Genomic DNA, 18,538 nt, shown 5'->3' with positions numbered 1-18,538 from the left:
GGGAAAGTATGGAGGGGCCTTGCACAGCCACTCTCCCTCGCCTGACCCTATCTCACAAGGATAGAATTCCATCCTGTACAATACCCAAAACTCCATGATGTGATGAGCTATGAAACTTCTGCTGAGGGTGAGGAGAAAGGCCAAGGAACAGTGGAACTGCAGTGGATAGACTTTTATTGTCAGGTTGCACTAAAATCAGGCTAGGCTTGGGCCTAGTCATCTTTAACCTTTATATTCTGGCACATAATAGTCTAGTAGTAGGGTTTCTATTCCTCAGGTAGGACCTGGAGATCTCCTGCTATTACAACTGATCTTGACAACTGTGATCAGTTCATCTGGAGAAAATGGCTGCTTTGGAGGATGAACTTTATGACATGCTGAGATCCCTCCCCTCCAAACCTCCTCAGGTTCCATCGCCAAAATCTCCAGCTATTCCCAACTCAGGGCTGACAACCCTATCTAGTAGCCTCTAGGCCAGGGGTAGTCAAACTGCGACCCTCCAGATGTCCATGGACTACAATTCCCATGAGCCCCTGCTAGCAAACATTGGCAGGGGCTCATGGGAATTGCAGTCCATGGACATCTGGAGGGCCGCAATTTGACTACCCCTGCTCTAGGCTTTCTTGTTCACCATATGCAGAGCTAGATGTTCACGGCTACCTGGAAATCTGCATCTCCCAACCAGTGTTTATTTCCTACAGTCCTTTACCTGAAGCCCACACCTCACTTCAAAACCTGAGATGAAGAGGAGGCTGATACAAAACAACAGGATGGCTTATTCCAAAAGAAACTTTGCAGCAGCATGGCCCAAATAGAAAGGCCAGATTTGGCTCGCAAGGCTGGTGTTCTGAACCTCTGCCTCCAGGGACCTAGAGAGTGTGTCTGGCTTCAGCATGCACAGTGGAGCATTCCTGGGGAGTGCCTTCCACATGCTTTTCATGTGGAAATTCCTCAGTTCAATCCCTAACGTTTCCATTAAAACTCAGCAGTGGACAGTTTTATATGCTAAAAAAATGGTTTTGAACAGCAAAAAAGCATTGTCCTATCACAATGTGTTTTTGAATGACTCATTGGTTTCTGCTATATGGAAAACAGTTAATAAATACAAGTCAACAATTCTTTGGATGTCCAAAACCAGCAGCATATTTCTTTGTACCCCAGCCAGAATTCTGGATCATTGTGTTTTCTTGAGACAACCTGTAGCAGATTTGAGCCATGAATAATCTCTCTCTCTCTTTTTGTTCTGATCACAAAGCTGCCAGGGGGAATGTAGTTGTACTGTACTGTAATACCAAAGACATGTGAGACAACAAATATGGGGAGTTATTCTACTCCTGGGGTGTCAAATAGCTTACAAAAATTTAGGATTTTTAAAAACATGCCATCTTCCTTTATTTCCTTCCAATTTACAATTGCTCAACAGAAAATAAGCACAAGTCCAGAAGATACTGATGCTCTTATTGAGGATTCAACATGTAAAGTGCGGTTTCAAAACAATCTTTATTCTGTTTGAAAACCTAATACATTTTTAAAGCAACTTAAAAAAAACAAACAAGAAACAGGACACAGCTCCATCAATTCCAGAAAGCCATTTTTAAGGAGGCATTTTTATAATATTGCCTTTTAAAGGCAACTTATAACTGACCCATTTAATTATTGCCTCCTTCCGTATTAAAAAACCATTATAAACAAAGAAATGTTAATGTTTTAAAGACATTTAACAGAGTAGAGCTTAATTTTCTGAGGGGAAAAATTAAAATAGCAGCATCTTGGGCAGCTAATGCAGTCTCATAGGGACACATGCAATGTCACTTTTCCTAGTTTTATATCAAGCCTATCTGAATCATCATTCTTAAAAAAAAAAGCAGAATATTGCATCTTGAAGCATGTCCCATGGGAGGCATTGTGCTTGGAACTGCCCATTCCGAAAAGCAATCCTGAACAGAAACAACCTTAAGAATTGCTTTTCCAAACAAATACCATGCATTGCAAAAGCACTGTGTTAAAAACTTAACTGATGTCTTCCCCATCAAAAACAAACAAAAGCATCAGAACAATTTTTTCCCAAGCATCAAAGCTCATTGTTAATTACAAGACAAAGCCACTTTTTCTACACAACAGCCGACAGTGAAAAACAGAAGATTTGGCTTTACACATTAAAAGGAAGTTCTACAAACATGACCTTTCAAAGCCCCCCCCCCCCCCCATGTCTTTCAAACAGTCAGATGAATCCTGGCCTTCAACAGTGATATCTCATTTACAATAAAATAAAATATGACTATGTGTGCGTTAAAAAAATGGTTAGAGATGTTAAAATATGTTCCTTTTTTGTATGACCACTGTACATACACCAAACCTCTTTGTTCAAAATGAATTTATAAGAATATCCTAACTATTGGAATTGAATTTATGCCCATGAAAAGAATTATTCTAAATTATCCAAGCATCCAATGTTTGGAAGTTTAAAATCAAATGTTATTGTTACAATAGTTTTCCTGCCACGTGGTACAAAGAGACTAGGGGCTGCTAATGACATATGTAATATAATAGGATGGCAATAAAATCTAATCAAGATCACTGCTTCTTCTCTTGGCCATTGGTATCAATGTGAAATTTGAAGAGAAGTTTTACTGTATATTTAAATTCGCACAAAGCTACACTTAGAACAACTCATTCTCTCGGTCTCTTCTTTTTGCACACGCACATATATACAAAAGAATACTGGACATTGGGAACCCAAGCCTCAAGTTAAGAAATCCATAACTTGTTTTGTCTGTAGTAGCTGTATTAATTTTAGGTGCATCGTGATATAAAATGGCAATCATATTTCAGCAGCCCTGTTAAAAGTTACCTCTGTAGCTCATGAATTATTTGTCTCTTGGTGCCCTTATCCAGAGAGAGATGCATGTACAGAATCATGCTACCATACATGCACCCGCTAGTGGTACTGGAACTGCAGATTAACAGTGTCACCCTGAGTGGAGTTACATCCATTTAAACCCACTGACTTCAACGGGTTGACAAGGGTGCTGTTGTGCTTAAGATGGCACTGCAAAGAGTTCATGTGAAGCTCTCAAGGCTCTAACTCTGTATTCAGCACTTGACTACAAGTGGGGTTCCTCGTATGGAATGAGCAACCACATACAAAGCACCCAATAGATGGTCAATGCTGTCAGATCTAACAGCACTGATCACGTCTCTTTTGGGAGGGTGAGGAAGAACTGAATCTTTCCTTTGCTCATCCAAAGAAGAGTTGAGTCTTATACCCCACTTTTCTATACCTTAAGGAGTCTCAAAGGGACTTACAATCTCCTTCCCTTCCTCTCCCCACAACAGGCATCTTGTGAGGTAGGTGAGGCTGAGAGTTGAGAGAGAAATGTGATTGGCCTAACGTCACCCAACAGGGTTCATGGGGGGGGGGAATTAAACCCGGTTCCTCTAGATTTGAGTCTACCACTCTTGACCACTGAGCCACACTGGCTCTCAAATAAGCCTAGGCTGCAGGCTTCCTACCTCTTCGAACAGATGATCCGGGTAGATAATGGCAACTAGTTATGTACAGACAGCTCACTGATGTACACTTTTATTTTTCTGAAACTGGGCCTTTAAAAAAATGTCCTTATCAAAGTGCTTTGAGGTTTTTATTACACTTTTAAGTTGCTTACTGTCCAATGGCCAATAATAATTTGGCCACTAAAAACAATAATTAAAATAGAGTAAAATTCATCATGCAATGCCACGTTGTTATATTACTGAGAGGTCTAAGGAGGGAAAAGGCGTGACCTAAAGAACACGGATATAAGTTGGGGCTGATCTTTGCTCTGCGAATTGACTCCAAACCCACTTCCTCCTGAGGCAATCTAGGGCAGGGGTAGTCAAACTGCGGCCCTCCAGATGTCCATGGACTACAATTCCCAGGCTCCTGCGGCCCTCCAGATGTCCATGGACATCTCCTGGGAATTGTAGGCTCCTGGGAATTGTAGTCCATGGACATCTGGAGGGCCGCAGTTTGACTACCCCTGATCTAGGGCAACAGGGACGGAACTAGCCGCCTCAGCTCTCACTGAAGCCATTAAGGACTGCAAAATCTCCCTGGGTTTTAAGGAGTCTGAATGAAGTTGTTCCACATGTTGAAATAAACCGCGTTCCTCAAGAAAGCAGTTGACTGACTATAAAGAAACTCCTCTCAGCAGCATCACTGATAATAAAAGGAACAAACCAATTTATTCATAGTGCTACGAAATGAATTAAGTCATATCTACAATAAGTCCTTACTGCTTCATTTTAAGAAGCACAAACTGTGAAAGGAGTAAAAAAACATGTTTAAAAACACCTCCGTAAGATCTGTTTTCTTTTTGCATTTGCACATTAAACAGCCTTCTGGAGTTCCTTAATGCTAATCTGTAAACTGTAAAGGATATCAATAGTGTTTACTCTGTTGTTTGAGAAATGCAGAATTTGGCTAACACTGTAGTCTTAGGTTTCTCTTATTACATTTAACCATTGGTACCTGATTTAAAATTGCCCACTGAGACAATAGTTCTATTTTAGAATTCGTATTGAAATAAAACGTCACAGAAAGAGGGCTTCCTAAAATTAGCCTTATACTCTATATTATGCACACATTATTTCAGGGGAAAATTCAGTTCTTCCATATGACATGAAAAATATCTTGATTCAGTATCTAGACTTGTTGGTCAAGACAGACTATTCTAGTACCAGTGTGTTCCATCTATTTATCTGCAGCACTCATTATAAAATGTACATCTCTCTTCTTCCAAATACAATCCGATTCCACACAGAAATGTAAAATACCCTCTGAATAAAATATAGTGGGACACAATTAATCTGAAGATATTTCTGAAACAATATTTTTGGACTCAGTCATACTTTGCAATGTTCATATAATTTTTTTATTGAATAAAGCAGCTTTGAAGCTTATCAGGCACTGCCCAACAAAATATTTAGTCAAAAAGGGAAATCATGAATTTTAACCTTGAGCTAGCAGCCCAGTACTATATACAAAGGAAAATAAATCCCTGTAAAATAGTTCATATGTTTAATTTTGAAGCCAACTTCCACTGGCATCCTGTACACTTATTAAAAAAAAAACAAATGAAAAAAAATTAACACACACAAATCAAGGACTCGTAGGTTTAGGGGATGCTCTGAAACAGAAAAAAAAAATCCTAGGAAAAAGCTTATCCTTTAGTTACACGTGAAACTGAAATACAGGCTATAGGAGATGAAGTATTGCATAGCAGTGTAAGGATTCGGCTTTTGGCGAAACAAAGAATGAAAACAGAATGAGTTTGGGATTGACAGTATTCGCCTACAATAGTTAGTCATCCAGTACTATGTACATTTTATATACTGTATGCTGTAAAAAGTCCAGATTTCTTCAGTCTTAAATATCTTCTTAAAACAGATTTTAAAAGTCTAAACAAAAACACTTCCTGGCACTTCTGTTACCATATGTTTCTCCGATAAACATACTGTCATCAAAGTCTTTTTAAAGTGTCCCTTAAAAATGAAAGTGCCATTCTGCTACATATCATCCACCAGCAATCCACAACGCTGGGCATCTACATCCACTGTGTACAGCTCTTATCACCCAAGTCACTACGGAGACATTTCACTGCCATTTATGCAGGCCCAGCTGAACTTGGGGGGAGGGCTGCAGAGTTCCAATGTTTAAGCTCTTAAAGCTTCTTAAAGAGATGGTCAACAAGCACCATGGTTAAAGGCCTCTATGTCCCTGCAGGGAGACTGGTGTAGCACTTCTCTCTCTCTCTCTTGCTGCATTTTCTTTTGCTTCATTATTTGTTTTAAAAAAGCACTTTAGATTAGAAATGTATGTTCACAGCTCTCAACTGCAATCTCTCCCACTGTGGTTGCGAAGAAAGCTTCAGTCCCATCTGAAGACAGACAGCTTTGACACTGCATCTCACACATGAGCATTCTCTACCCAGAGGCCTCAAGATTGTTGAGTTATCTTTGTGGGTGTTTAATTTAAAAAGAGACAAACCCCAGAACATTTGCTTCCTCATCGCCTCTGCTGTGCATATACTGGATAGGCTAGTGTGACGTTGAGAGAGTCATTGTGCTGAACGAGCGACGTGTGTTGGTAATGTAGCACCAGTTCTCTCAGTGAGTTGTACAAATTATATGGCTCTGCAAATCCATACCCAGTAGGCGTTTTGTTGATGACGCAGTGCTTCACTTCACCATCCACACTAGAAGAAAGGAAACAGAGGCTGGGTAAGGCATCCAAAAATCCAGCACTGTTATTGACTGAGTTTTCTTTTCTCATTAATTGTCCATATAAATAAATAAGTAAATACAAATATCCTTGAGTCCTTTGGGACTGCATAGCCTAACACTAGTTACAATGAATATTTTACAACTTTTCAGTTCTTTCATAGACACATAAAACTTCGTGGAACTTCTGCCATTAAGGGATTTCTTATTAATCTTTTTCAGCTTAAAAGGACACTATGCATCTCTGAGTTATCTGCTTAAATTGGGTCTCCTGTAGATTCACTTAGGACAGTGCCTCTTCTCCCAGGCAGATTAATTCTGTGAAACTTGAATCAACATCCCTATGATATTAACTTTTCAGCTAGAACAGGGCTTCCTAAATCATGTTTTGGGATCCCAGAATAGACAGAACAAACATCTTGGGTGTGTTACCAGGCTAAGAACAAACGGGGAGTGTCCTAAAGACAATAGAAGAGAAGCAGCCAATGGTGCATTGTCCTCAGGGGCCATGTGTGTCTAGTGTAAAACTATTAAAAATCCAGTTCTTCTTGTGTTATTAATTCCTTAAATGACAAGCTAAACAGATAAATACTCAGATTTGAATTCTGACTAATCTCCAGAGGGAAATTATTCAATAATTGCAGATAGCGATTGGGGTGGAGACTCACTGGGAACCCCTCTATAATGATGCAGCGGCAGCGTTATTAAAAGGTGACGATTTTAAAGTCTGTAGCATATTCTACAGCAGGGGTAGTCAAACTGTGGCCCTCCAGATGCCCATGGGCTACAATTCCCATGAGCCCCTGCCACTATTTGCTGGCAGGGGCTCATGGGAATTGTAGTCCATGGACATCTGGAGGGCCGCAGTTTGACTAACCCTGTTCTACAGAAATTTTGTTCCGTTGCACAGCTGAATCAGAAAATTAACAGAAACAAATGAAAAGATAAATGCAGGTTTTATTCATACCACAGAAAGGGCAGAAAAAGGGGATACATACACAACGGAGCAGGCATAGCAGCCCTGTTTGCTGCTCTCCCGAACAAGGAATGTTCCATCACGTTTGCCACGTAGTAGATTTTCAGCTTGGCTTCTATTGATACTTCCCACATTCCATGTTCGCTCATCTTGATGGGGCAAATCCTCATCATCTTCCACCATAGAGTACTGACTGTTTAAAAAGCAGCAACAAAAACCATTTCATTAAAAAAAAAACAGACAATTATTCAGGATCTGAAAAGGTTCTCAAGTAATGTTTAGCGAGGTCAAATATTGCAGCTTTTAAACTACGCTCAGAAGCAAATAATTTTAAATAATTTATTATGAAGACTATCTTCTAAAACTAGGAAGAAACGCACGATGGTGCAGACAATCAAGGCTCTCAAGTCTACACAGCATAAAATAATCCTGCTGCTTTTGTTCAGATTTTTATTAAATAAAACAACATTTTCGTAAACTTCGCAACAACCTTGTCTTAAATATATTGTACATCCCTGGAGTTTTGACCCATTGCTTCCAGGTTCACAAAAACTAGTGACTATTCACTAATGCCAGATTTCAACATTATAGTGGAAGTGCTTTCTGGCCTTGCACACATATATAGAAGGCCTCAAAACAACATGGTTTGTTCATATCAGCACAGAGAAACAGCACCAAACTACCAGTCTTATTTTTAGAAATTATCTGTGAATTTTGCTGTTTGTTTTGTTAACTTGCAATGAAGACTGTTTCATCAAAGTCAGAACATTCAGCAGCTGCACTGTGAACCCCCTTCAAGGAGGGCGATGTTACACTTTTGTCCTCTTACTTTGGATGCTTCTGATAAAAAGTGACTGCTTCAAATCACAACTTTGGGTATAAAAGACTAGTGTCCTTATTGGCTACAATAGTGCCCAATAAAGAATCCTACGCCTGCTCTGACCATTTCCTTTTTCTTTTCTTTTTTGCTGAAAACAGGAATCACCACATGTTGCTTGCATCTGTGGATGGCCAGAATTAAATGAAGATCATAGCCCCATGCAACTCAATTCATGGAGAATGTGATGCAAATAAGGACATCTTTCTTATTATTCAAGGCTGCGGGTGGACAAAAGGGATAGGTTTTAGTCAGATTCAGGGTTGTAACCATGTTGGTCTGAAGCAGCAGGACAAAGTTTGAGTCCAGGGGCACCATTAAGACCAACAAAGTTTGATTCAAGTTGTGAGCTGTTCTGGGCAAGCACACTTCTTCTGATACAGAGGGTGGGGGTGGGGAGTTTGTTGTGGCAGTGATTTTTTAAAATGTATTATTTGCTGTATCTTTCCTGTGCTGAGCACTGCTCTTCAAAGATTTTTTTATGGTTTGAGTAAATGCCTCAATGGCAGTTCTTCTCATTTGAATTTCCAGAAAGGGAGAAAAAAAGACAGCTGGTTGTCTATTTAGACAGGTTCACTGCCCCAACTCTCATGCAGGAACACAAATCGGGGCGGGTGAGGCGCCAAATGCTCCCCTGTGTGGGTGCAGGAAGAGGTGGGCAACCTGCCACAACTAAAACTCCAGCCTGCAGCCCAGCATGAAACCTCCAATGCATAAACGGTCTTAGTGTTTTTCTAGCACAAAACTGAACCGAGTTAGCTTTCCCAGTGAGACAAGGCATCACAGTCATAGTGGTGTGGTACCTTTTGGAACAGATTTATTTTTCACCATTAAAAAAATCACTGAAATAGAATTCAGCTGAGATACCACAACCATTTGGAAGATTTGGGATACTCACTCTTCTGTGTTTTCATTGCCGAGCCATTCATTCAATTTCTTTTGCCGAACACCCTTCTGAGTCAACCACCTGAAAAAACAGTTTTGAAGACAATGAGTCACGGGGCGATTAATAAAAATTGAATTTAAAAAGTATGATAGTTCATAGTTAAAAAGGTAAAGGTATCCCCTGTGCAAGCACCGAGTCATGTCTGACCCTTGGGGTGACGCCCTCTAGAGTTTTCATGGCAGACTCAATACGGAGTGGTTTGCCAGTGCCTTCCCCAGTCATGACCGTTTACCCCCCAGCTAGCTGGGTACTCATTTTACCAACTTCGGAAGGATGGAAGGCTGAGTCAACCTTGAGCCGGCTGCTGGGATTGAACTCCCAGCCTCATGGGCAAAGCTTTCAGACGGCTGCCTTACCACTCTGCCCCACAAGAGGCTCTCTAGTTCATAGTTACTTACATCAAATAGTGATCTCTTGTCTTTCTGAGCTGTATAAGGTCTGGTTTGATGCTGTTCATGCGTTTATCAATCTCTCTGTATTCCGCAGCTTGCTTCTTTAAATCCTCTTCCAGTCTGCGCCGGCTATCCACGATTTCACTGATTCGAGATTTGAGTTTTTCATAGTTGTGCATAATTCTGGAGAGCAGATTTTAGGGTATTAGATTCCGGTCAGACAGTCAGGATTCATTATTCCTAAGTATTAACTTTTTAGACTGATATTTTAAATGTAGAATCTTAGGCTATGGTACTAACCTTTGTATTTCTTTTTCATTCCCCTCCCGTTTAAATTTTTCAATGTATTCTTTGCTGTATCTTTCCTGTGTTTGGCACTGCTCTTCAAATATTTTTATGGTTTCATTAAATGCCTCAATGGCAGTTCTTTTCATTTGAATTTCCTGAAAGGGAGAGAAATTAGATCTTCAGTTACAGCAACGTTCAAAACTAACTGGCTGTCCTAGATCCATGGGTTTGTTGTGGCAGTGGTCTTTCTGAATGAACAGAGAGTAGTATGAGCAGTTTAGTTGCTTACCATTCTTCCAATGAATGAAAGACTGTTTTGAGCTGTATGTAAGAAGCCACTCAAATAACTACTCAACTAGCTCAAATTATTAAAAACAACAACAGGGATTTATTAATCACTTCTCCAGCTTCACTCCAAAGCAGTCTATAACAGGGGTAGTCAAACGCTGGCAGGGGATCATGGGAATTGTAGTCCATGAACATCTGGAGGACCACAGGTTGACTACCCCTGGTCTATAATACAGTGGGAGTGTGTTCTGAAGGAAAACTCAGAAAGCCAAGGAGGCACACCCAAGCAAAATGAGATTCCATCATTTCCTCAAGCTCATGGTTCTTCTTAAACAGCATAATGATCTTATAAAGGAGACCTTATATAAACAGCATAATATAAACGGCATAATACTCTTATAAAGGAGACTGAGATTGTGGCAAGTTCTGCATAACATTGAGTTGAGATCTGAATACAGATCTCCCAAACTCTACTGTAGCATTCTAACAGCTATACCACAGTGGTGCCGAAGCATCAGGAGAAGCCCTTGGCCTATCTCCCCTTGTTTAATGAGCATCCAGGGTAACTGATTGGTCACAGTGTAAAACAGGATGCTGAACTAGATGGATCATTTATGTTATCAAGTCCTCACACTTTCTCTTGAAAGATTCACCAGCAGAAAGCAAGAATACTAACATTTCAGAAAGCTTTCATACTGCATATTTTTGTCAAGACTAAGTATTCTTACCAAACAGGCCAAAAACAACTACAGTTAAATCACAATAATTGGTGCATGTATAAACAGAGAGCAATTTCAGAGAGCAATTAGGAAATTCAGAATCAGGATTTTAAAAAATGTGCATAAAATTTCACCCCTCAGCTATCTTGTCATTATACTCTAAATTCCATATTTTCAAGGTAAGTTCTTGAAGTTCTTTAGAAGTAAACATTTCTTCTTAATTTTCCTACTGTCCTGATCAAATGCTCTATTTTTAAAGTCATCAATTTAAAAATGCCATTGTGCTAGAGGTTATCAGAAGACACAGTGCTTATGAGTACTTAGCATTAGGAGTATGAGGAAATAAAGAGCACTTTTTCTCGTTTGGGTATATTGAACCTGAATCCTCCATTCAATGAATGGGGGGTGGAGGAGGTGTTTAAATGACTTCTACAATCTGTCAGTAAATTCTGAAGAGCTTGCAGTCCCCTTAAACACCTTCTCCATGTGGTGAGTTCAATAGGAAGGCATTAAAGGGACTGCAATTCCTTTAAATGCCATTTAATTTTAAGTATTTTTGGAATTTTTCAGGCTTGGCAATTTTAGATAGCTGAAATTCAGCCCCATTCTAAAGACATCTGAAACAAAGCTGGAAAATACTGATAACATATTTTTCAGATATTTTTATTGGCTCAGGTTTAGCTGAATGCACACCCTACTTACAGTATGGAGTACCTATAAGAATTGACTCTGGGTCACAAGATTCTATTGATAGTTTAGACATCAAAGCAATTTGAACTTGTCAGCTTTAAAGCAGTTAGATCAAAGCTCATCTTAGCAATATGAGTCAAAATCTTTGAAATGTTGACCTTTAACCTCCAAATACTGTCAATATCTACTGTAGTCAGTAGAGTGTGCCTTGCTCCAGTGAAAAACTCACCATTCAACACAGCTCACCTGAGATGTTCTTGTGTAGTCTTCATACAGCCTGTCATACTCTCTATTCTTTTCTTGGAACTGGATGTTATATTCATGTAATTTCTTTCCCACTGCTTCAATACTATCCTCTTTAACCACTTGATCCTAGAATGATAAACAAACAGAAATACATCCAATCAAGATGTGGCTTCTTAGAGAGTACTATTATCTAGTAGACAGCATTAATTAGGTTGTCATTTGCAAAGATTGAAAATCCACATGTGAGCTTGCTTGCAGCAAGGGTATTGGATTTTGTACACAACAGAATATATTAATGGTGATGATGCCAGATGTACTTTTGAAGGCAAGACTTTTACGTTTCTACAGGACTCTTCTGTGTGTCTGCTACAATGGATTAATACAACTACTTTCCTGAAATGTATCACTATAAACACAACACTCTCATTCAGAATTGTTCATTGATTTACAAAAGGAATCCTCTAGGGAGAATCACATACAGCATTTAAGCACAGCAAGAACATTTTAAAGGCCTTTAAATCCAGATTCCAGAAAAAAAATAACATATTCTTTACCTGTTGATATTTAGATACTGGATAAAGCAATTTAACATCCAATTTTGGATTATACTGAGCTAAAGATTCATTCCGGTAGTGGTTTATTAGCTCGACCACAGAATTGAACGTTAATGGATCAGAAAACCCATATTTCCCATCTCGGTGAAATATTTTAATTAATTTATTATTTCCTCCCTTCCTGAAAAGGAAAAAAAGTTGGGAGAAAAAGAGTCAGACATATTTATGCCAAATCATTTTCTTAAATGCAACCCTTCAATAAGAACCTGATTCAGCTCTCCTTACCGTAAGGTAAGCGTATAATCCCCATGCATTTTGGTGGAGGCATCTCGTACCAAGAAGGTACCATCAGCAGTGTCACGAAGCTTCTCATTGACCTCTTCCCTAGGATTGAACCAAAAACAATATTTGGTTTAGAAACTGACTTCTAAAACTACTAGACTTTAACTGAAATGTAATATTTTAAAATTAGCATTAAAAAAAAAGCAGAAGTATTGAGAAGGCATCACAGTCTGCACTAATACATCCTGCCTGATACCATTATTTTTTGCTGCAGAAGTTCTCTTCCCACATGTCCCAGAAGTGTGTTCAAAGGCAGGATTCAGAATTAGCCTACTTCCTTCATCTATATAAAAGAAGTTTAACAAATCTGGACATATATTGCACTATTTAGCCTACCTTATTAACGCCCTACCCACCAGAGTTTTCTTTTAACATATGCTAATACCTGTGATAGGTCTGCAAATGATCTATCCATTGTAGTAAATGTACAGAGAATTTTAATCATTTAACTTTGTTATACTTTATATTCCTACTGGCTGCAATGCATTTTTATTCCATTTAAATGTAGTGTATAATAAGTAAATGCATAAATTAGTGCAAGATAAATGGGTTTTGTTTATATCCTTACCTTGAGATATCTCCCCAGTACCATTCAGCATCTTGCAGAGACATGTTGTTATTCATACCGTTATTTATTACAGCATTAGGCTTTGGAGGTTTAGGAGGCAGTGCTGCAAACGAAAAGAAACCATATTTGTACTGTTATCTGTACACCATACAGTAGATTTTAAACAACACTATTAACTTAAACCTATTCCTGTTGGAACCACTGTTAAAATCAGCTACATATTTCAAATCTCCCTTCCTTTCTTGTTCTACAGAGTCAGGAAACTAAAATCATTCACAGTAAGCAGGTCATAAACCATTGCATCTATTTTAGTTACCTTAAAGTCTTGCATTTCTGGCCAAGAACTGTTCCTCCCCTCTCCATATATATTTCAACAATTGCAATTTGGTTTTAAAACACACAAACTGAAGTTTGTTTTCTGTTTATATCATTTCATAAAACAAAATATGCAGCATCTCCCCCCCCCCCCAATTTGATCATCTAGGAAGAATTATTTTGCTTTCTAGCTTCAACACAACTGTGCTGGATCAGCACAACACTGTCCTATATTTTAGGAAAGGAACTAGATATCTATGATCCTCCGCATTTTGTACAATGCCCCCCCCCCAAAAAAAAAACACTTTAAGGAATTCATCTATGACCCAAATATCCCTGGTATTAATCTTGGCATTCTGTAGGATAAAACTGTTCCAAATGGTAGGACTGATTATAAAACCCTTTTGCTCAATGTCAAAGCTGAAGACCACTGAGTACAGAAGATACTGCAGCATTCCTGGTTTACAAGCAAATGAAAGCAAAAATGAAATCATCTATTCAATAAGCTTGTACACTTAATTTAATTCTATTTATATACTTAGATGCATGTCTTAAAGCAGACATATCAAAATGAAGGTTGAATTTTCATAGGTTCAATGTAGTCCAATGATTTCCCTATCTTCTGCTAAATGATTGCAATTAAAACAGTCAAACCTAATAATTGTAACTAATAGTGCCCAGTAACTCAAAATGACAGCCTTGTTTTTAAATAAGCACCTTTTTATAGAATCTTATGTCTGGCATAATGCAGAAAAGGCTGCTCTGTTTTTACTCCGTAACAAACATACCTACAGGTGAGATAAATCACAGGACTAGAGTTTAATTAAGCAAGCCTAAAGAAATTTCACACAATAGCCTTTACTGCTTCTTCCATTCAGTAAAACACAATTCAATTCAATGACAAGGTTAAACAAAAAAGCTGAAAAATCTGATTCCCCAGCAGCAGCAGTTATTGCTACATCCCGAATAGGCTAGAATTCAAAAATAACACTGCAGTATTACCTGGCGGGTCCATTTCTATGTAAAACATCAAATCCGTGCCACAATTTATATCTGCCCTGGGATAGTCTATGTCCAGTTCTTCCATGTTCCAGACAGTGTTGTACATTATCAGCAAGTAAGCTCAGTTATAAGGAAACAGTCAGGATCTCTTTGTAATGGTGTCTTGGAATTCATTTTAAAACCTACGAGGGGCTGCACTGTAACCTATTACATCATAATCCCCAGCCAATCATGTCAAAAATAATGTCACCGGACCACTCCTGTTTCATCATTTTCAGTCTTCATTGTTAACGTTACAACAATTGTCATTTGAAGGGGAAAAAGAGTTAACAGAATTGTGGTCAGCACCTGATCCTACTCAGAAGACTGAACGTATTCTCATTTTACACTGATTTCTCTCTCCTTCTCCCCCACCCCCCTAATCTTTCCTGTCTGCTGCTTGGTACATTCCACTGCTGGCAGGTTGACAAAAGGGTGATATGCTGCAGCAGGAAGCATTTTCTCTCTATACAGTAGATTTCTTGGTTTACAGAGCCGGATTCACTTCTCAGTCAAAGCGTTCTGAGACTTAAACCTAGTATGGGTTACTGACGGTGATCCTTTTATGCGTGTTTTTAAGCCTCTCTCTGTGCGTGCTTTATCAAGGGCAAGGTAGGCAGGAACTTCCAAATCTATTGCAAAGTGACCACTTTGTCCAATTCTATATTCTGGTTTTCTTAAAAGTCACAATGCCTCACTCTGCTGTTAGAAATATTTTCATAAGGGATGCTTTTTTTTTAAATGTGGCTATCACACAATTCTTCAATCATATGCAAAACAATTTAAACTTGAAACCAAGCTTTGCTATATTAGCTGCCAATGGAACTTTAAGAACATTATAGTGAGTAAAAGCTGGGTAAAAACCCTGATCATTAAATCACCCTGCCAATTATTAAATGTGTGGTAAAATGCTGAAGAATATTTCCGTTTACCTGATCTAGCAGGTTCTTTCAACCTGCTTTCTTTAGGGCATCTGCCATTTGGACAGTTCCTAAAGAGCAAAGATTCCTTTGTCAGCTTTCTGTCTCGTAGAATTTTTCCGCTGAGATGAGATCATCTGCTGCTCAACCTCCCCAGAAAAACCCTGTTCACTACAGACCTTACTATGCACCTGATTTCTGGATAGAACCGAAATTAGTATCTGCAGAAAGCCATCATTTGGCAACATCAACACTATATCACTTCGCAGAACCACTGATGCCACATGGAATTACTTGACAGACACTATGAGGGAACAGGTCGTGCAGAAGACAGCAGAGTAAATTTATGCACATGTCCTGAACACTGCACAAACAAACAGCGTCTTGGTCCTTTTTTACATCTTTTTTGAGACAAGTACTAATGCATAATGATGGCAGCGCGCGCACGCACACACACACACACGTTGTCCTGATTAAACCCATCCTAAAGTAGCTTCCCTCCATTTAGGTAGACATGTTCCAGGGATTCCTTCCATTTGCTTTGCGTAACAGGACACTTCAGACAGTCCCAGACACAAGTCCAAACATTGAACTTGAGGGTTTAGCCCACCTGCTATCCAAATAGCTATGCTGCCAAGGTACATCGTTCAAGTTAGACGAGGAAAGACACAGAGCATGCAAAGCTTGCAATCTCAGTCCAACAAGACTGGTTCTGCAGTTTCTTTTTGCATGTATTCAAGAGCAAAGCGTGGTGGTGGTGGTGGTGGTGGGGAGCTCTCTTATTAAGGTTTTACTGCTGGCTAAATTCTGTACAGTCACACTTGTATGATCAGGTTACTGCTCAACCCAAACTAGTCCAGCTTGCTGAAATACCATGTGGCAAACCAGAAAAGGCAAGATACTGGCAGACAGGTGATTTTCCACTGTTCCAGCATACTCTGGACAGGTATCAATTTTCAGTCCTCCACATTTTTAAACTATGAAAACTGTTGCACGCCGATTAGACTCCCCCCCCTCACCTTGTCTCCAGCTCCTTAGACTAGGAAAAAAATATAGCCAGACTAAAAGTTACTTACTGTGCAAACTGTGCGTGGCACATGATAACCCTTTAAATAGTTGCATCCAACAATCTAAAACTCCAGATTGCAAGCAGTGTCTGTTCAGCCCCACAGAGTTTTTTTAAAGAAAGAAAAAAGCAAGCACACAAACTATCCTTGGATCCGAAACAAAAAGTAGTTCTGCAACTGTAACCTATTCCTCTGCTCCCTTAAATCCAGAAGAAAAGCGACGATGTGCACAATCAGGAGGGGGAAAAACCCGCAAGTCCGTTTGCTTTGGATAGAATCAGCTTCTGTGCTCTCTGAAGCTATCAGCTCATTTCTGTTTCATCACAGATTTTAGCAATGTTTTTTTTTTTTTAAGTCCTCAGTAGCTTGCACGTCTCTTCGAGATAAAGATCTGTTTCATGATTAACTCGGGCAGGTTCAAATATTTGCTGAGCAAGGCATTTCAGGTGGGGGAAGGGAACCGGAGTCAAAGTCAGAGTTGTCATCGGCTCACAAGTGGTCAATGCGAGACTAACCAGTCTCATTTTAGCCAAGTAAATGAGAAGGCCATTGTAAGTGGCCTTAAAATAGTCTCTGTAACTGGCTGCAACATGCAGTATTGAAGTAGATGACTGTCAAGAAAAGCATTATGAGCAGCCAAAGGCAGGAAGTGGCTGGGCTCGTTCGGAGGGGGAAAAAAATAGAATGAAAGCCTTCCTTGTAAACTTCTGTGCCTCCCAGAGCCCATAAATGCTGGAGAAACTAGTTAGCATTCACCGTACCACCTCACACACACTTTCACCAGACCACAGCAACAGGTGCTGCTAGAGACCCATAAAATGAAGACCTGCACTGGGAAATCGAATTTAAACCAATGTGCACCCCTTCCTGATATGCCTGCTCGCTTCAGTGGGATAAGTTGACTGTGACTGAACTTCCAATGAATTCGGCACAAGCGTTCTTTCTGGGTTGCATCACTGCGCATGGCGCAAGGTCAGATTCTGACCTCAGTCTTAGGTCAAATCAATTTTGCTCCATTTAAGGGGGGGGGGACAGGCATAGTGTGAAGGACAAAGGAGGGAAAAAAATCTGGGGGCATATCCCCCGAGCATATTATATGCTCAGAGCCCTAAAAGAATAAAATCGACAGTGTGGTTGGAGAGAACATGGCACAGTTTGTTGGTTAACTGTCTGCATTTGAAACGTCCTGAGAATCTCATATCCATTGCCTGGAATTCCATGATGGAAGAATGGCAGGATATACATGCAGTGTAACGCAGTCAATCTGTTCCACATAATATATTTCTGGTAAGGCCTTGGAGGAGGAGCCGGTCTCATGGCTTAAGTGCCACTCAGCACTTAACTCCCACTCAGGGCTGCTGTCCTGCCCCTGAGTGCCTTCTCCTCCAACTGGCTTGCCTGTCTGTCTGGCAGCCAGCCAATCGCCTTCCATCCCCCACCCCTGCACCCCCTCCTCCTTCCACTTCCCCCTGAGTCTCAGAGGCTGCAGATCCTTGCTGTGTGACAGCTGTCCCTGCAGGCGAGTTCCCTTCCTGGGGGCCTCAAGCCTGCAGCCTTTCCAGGCCCTGGGGGGAGGGACAGGCCATCCACAGAGTTCTTCCACCCCACTCCCCCAATCTAGCGCCTGCTGTATTCCTGAATGCAATGGGCTTGGCCCCCTAGTTAATAAATAAAGCCTTGTTGAGGAAAGGAGCAAGCATACCAACTCCTTTCTAGTTCTTACAATTGAAAACCACCACTGAACAGCTTTCAGAAGCAGATAATGCACACACAAAGCACTTCAACATGTAAAAATGTGTTGGTTTAGTTTTATCTTCTGCCTGGTTTGGACTGTGCTGGTCTTGGCTTTGAGTTAAAGCACTGTTGTGCTTGGCGTGGCGAATGCTGGAGGTGCCAAGAGTAGTTGAGCTCTTGCTGGTACATTCAATGGTGCTGGCTGGGGTGGGGTGGGGTGAAATGGAAGGAGTGGAAGATGAAATGTGGAGGCAGAGGTTAACTGGAGGTCAACTCCTGCTTGTCTGATTCCAGAGCATTGCTGAGGCAGGAGT

At 40.1% G+C, this 18,538-nt stretch overlaps 1 protein-coding gene across 6 annotated transcripts in view; it reads right to left on the bottom strand.

Annotated features, from left to right (window-relative positions):
* Positions 1 to 1,481: 1,481 nt before the first annotated feature.
* PIK3R1 (phosphoinositide-3-kinase regulatory subunit 1) overlaps positions 1,482 to 18,538 on the bottom strand; it is a 69,529-nt gene continuing 52,472 nt past the window's right edge. For 4 of the 6 annotated variants that reach the window (XM_077347292.1, XM_077347294.1, XM_077347295.1 and 1 more), the window contains 9 exons: positions 13,148 to 13,250; positions 12,523 to 12,621; positions 12,238 to 12,418; positions 11,684 to 11,809; positions 9,753 to 9,895; positions 9,459 to 9,635; positions 9,013 to 9,081; positions 7,260 to 7,430; positions 1,482 to 6,236 (listed from right to left, as the gene is read on the bottom strand). In XM_077347292.1, the coding sequence (XP_077203407.1) occupies positions 6,047 to 6,236; positions 7,260 to 7,430; positions 9,013 to 9,081; positions 9,459 to 9,635; positions 9,753 to 9,895; positions 11,684 to 11,809; positions 12,238 to 12,418; positions 12,523 to 12,621; positions 13,148 to 13,250 (1,259 nt within the window). In that variant the 3' untranslated portion in view covers positions 1,482 to 6,046. Of the gene's footprint in view, positions 6,237 to 7,259; positions 7,431 to 9,012; positions 9,082 to 9,458; positions 9,636 to 9,752; positions 9,896 to 11,683; positions 11,810 to 12,237; positions 12,419 to 12,522; positions 12,622 to 13,147; positions 13,251 to 14,464; positions 15,339 to 16,499; positions 16,801 to 18,538 lie in introns of those variants that run through there. The other 2 variants (XM_077347298.1, XM_077347297.1) reach the window with 2 other exon arrangements.

Source organism: Paroedura picta, chromosome 7 (assembly GCF_049243985.1).
Source record: "Paroedura picta isolate Pp20150507F chromosome 7, Ppicta_v3.0, whole genome shotgun sequence".
NCBI classification, from domain to species: domain Eukaryota; kingdom Metazoa; phylum Chordata; class Lepidosauria; order Squamata; family Gekkonidae; genus Paroedura; species Paroedura picta.
This window is presented reverse-complemented; position numbering and strand designations above follow the sequence as displayed.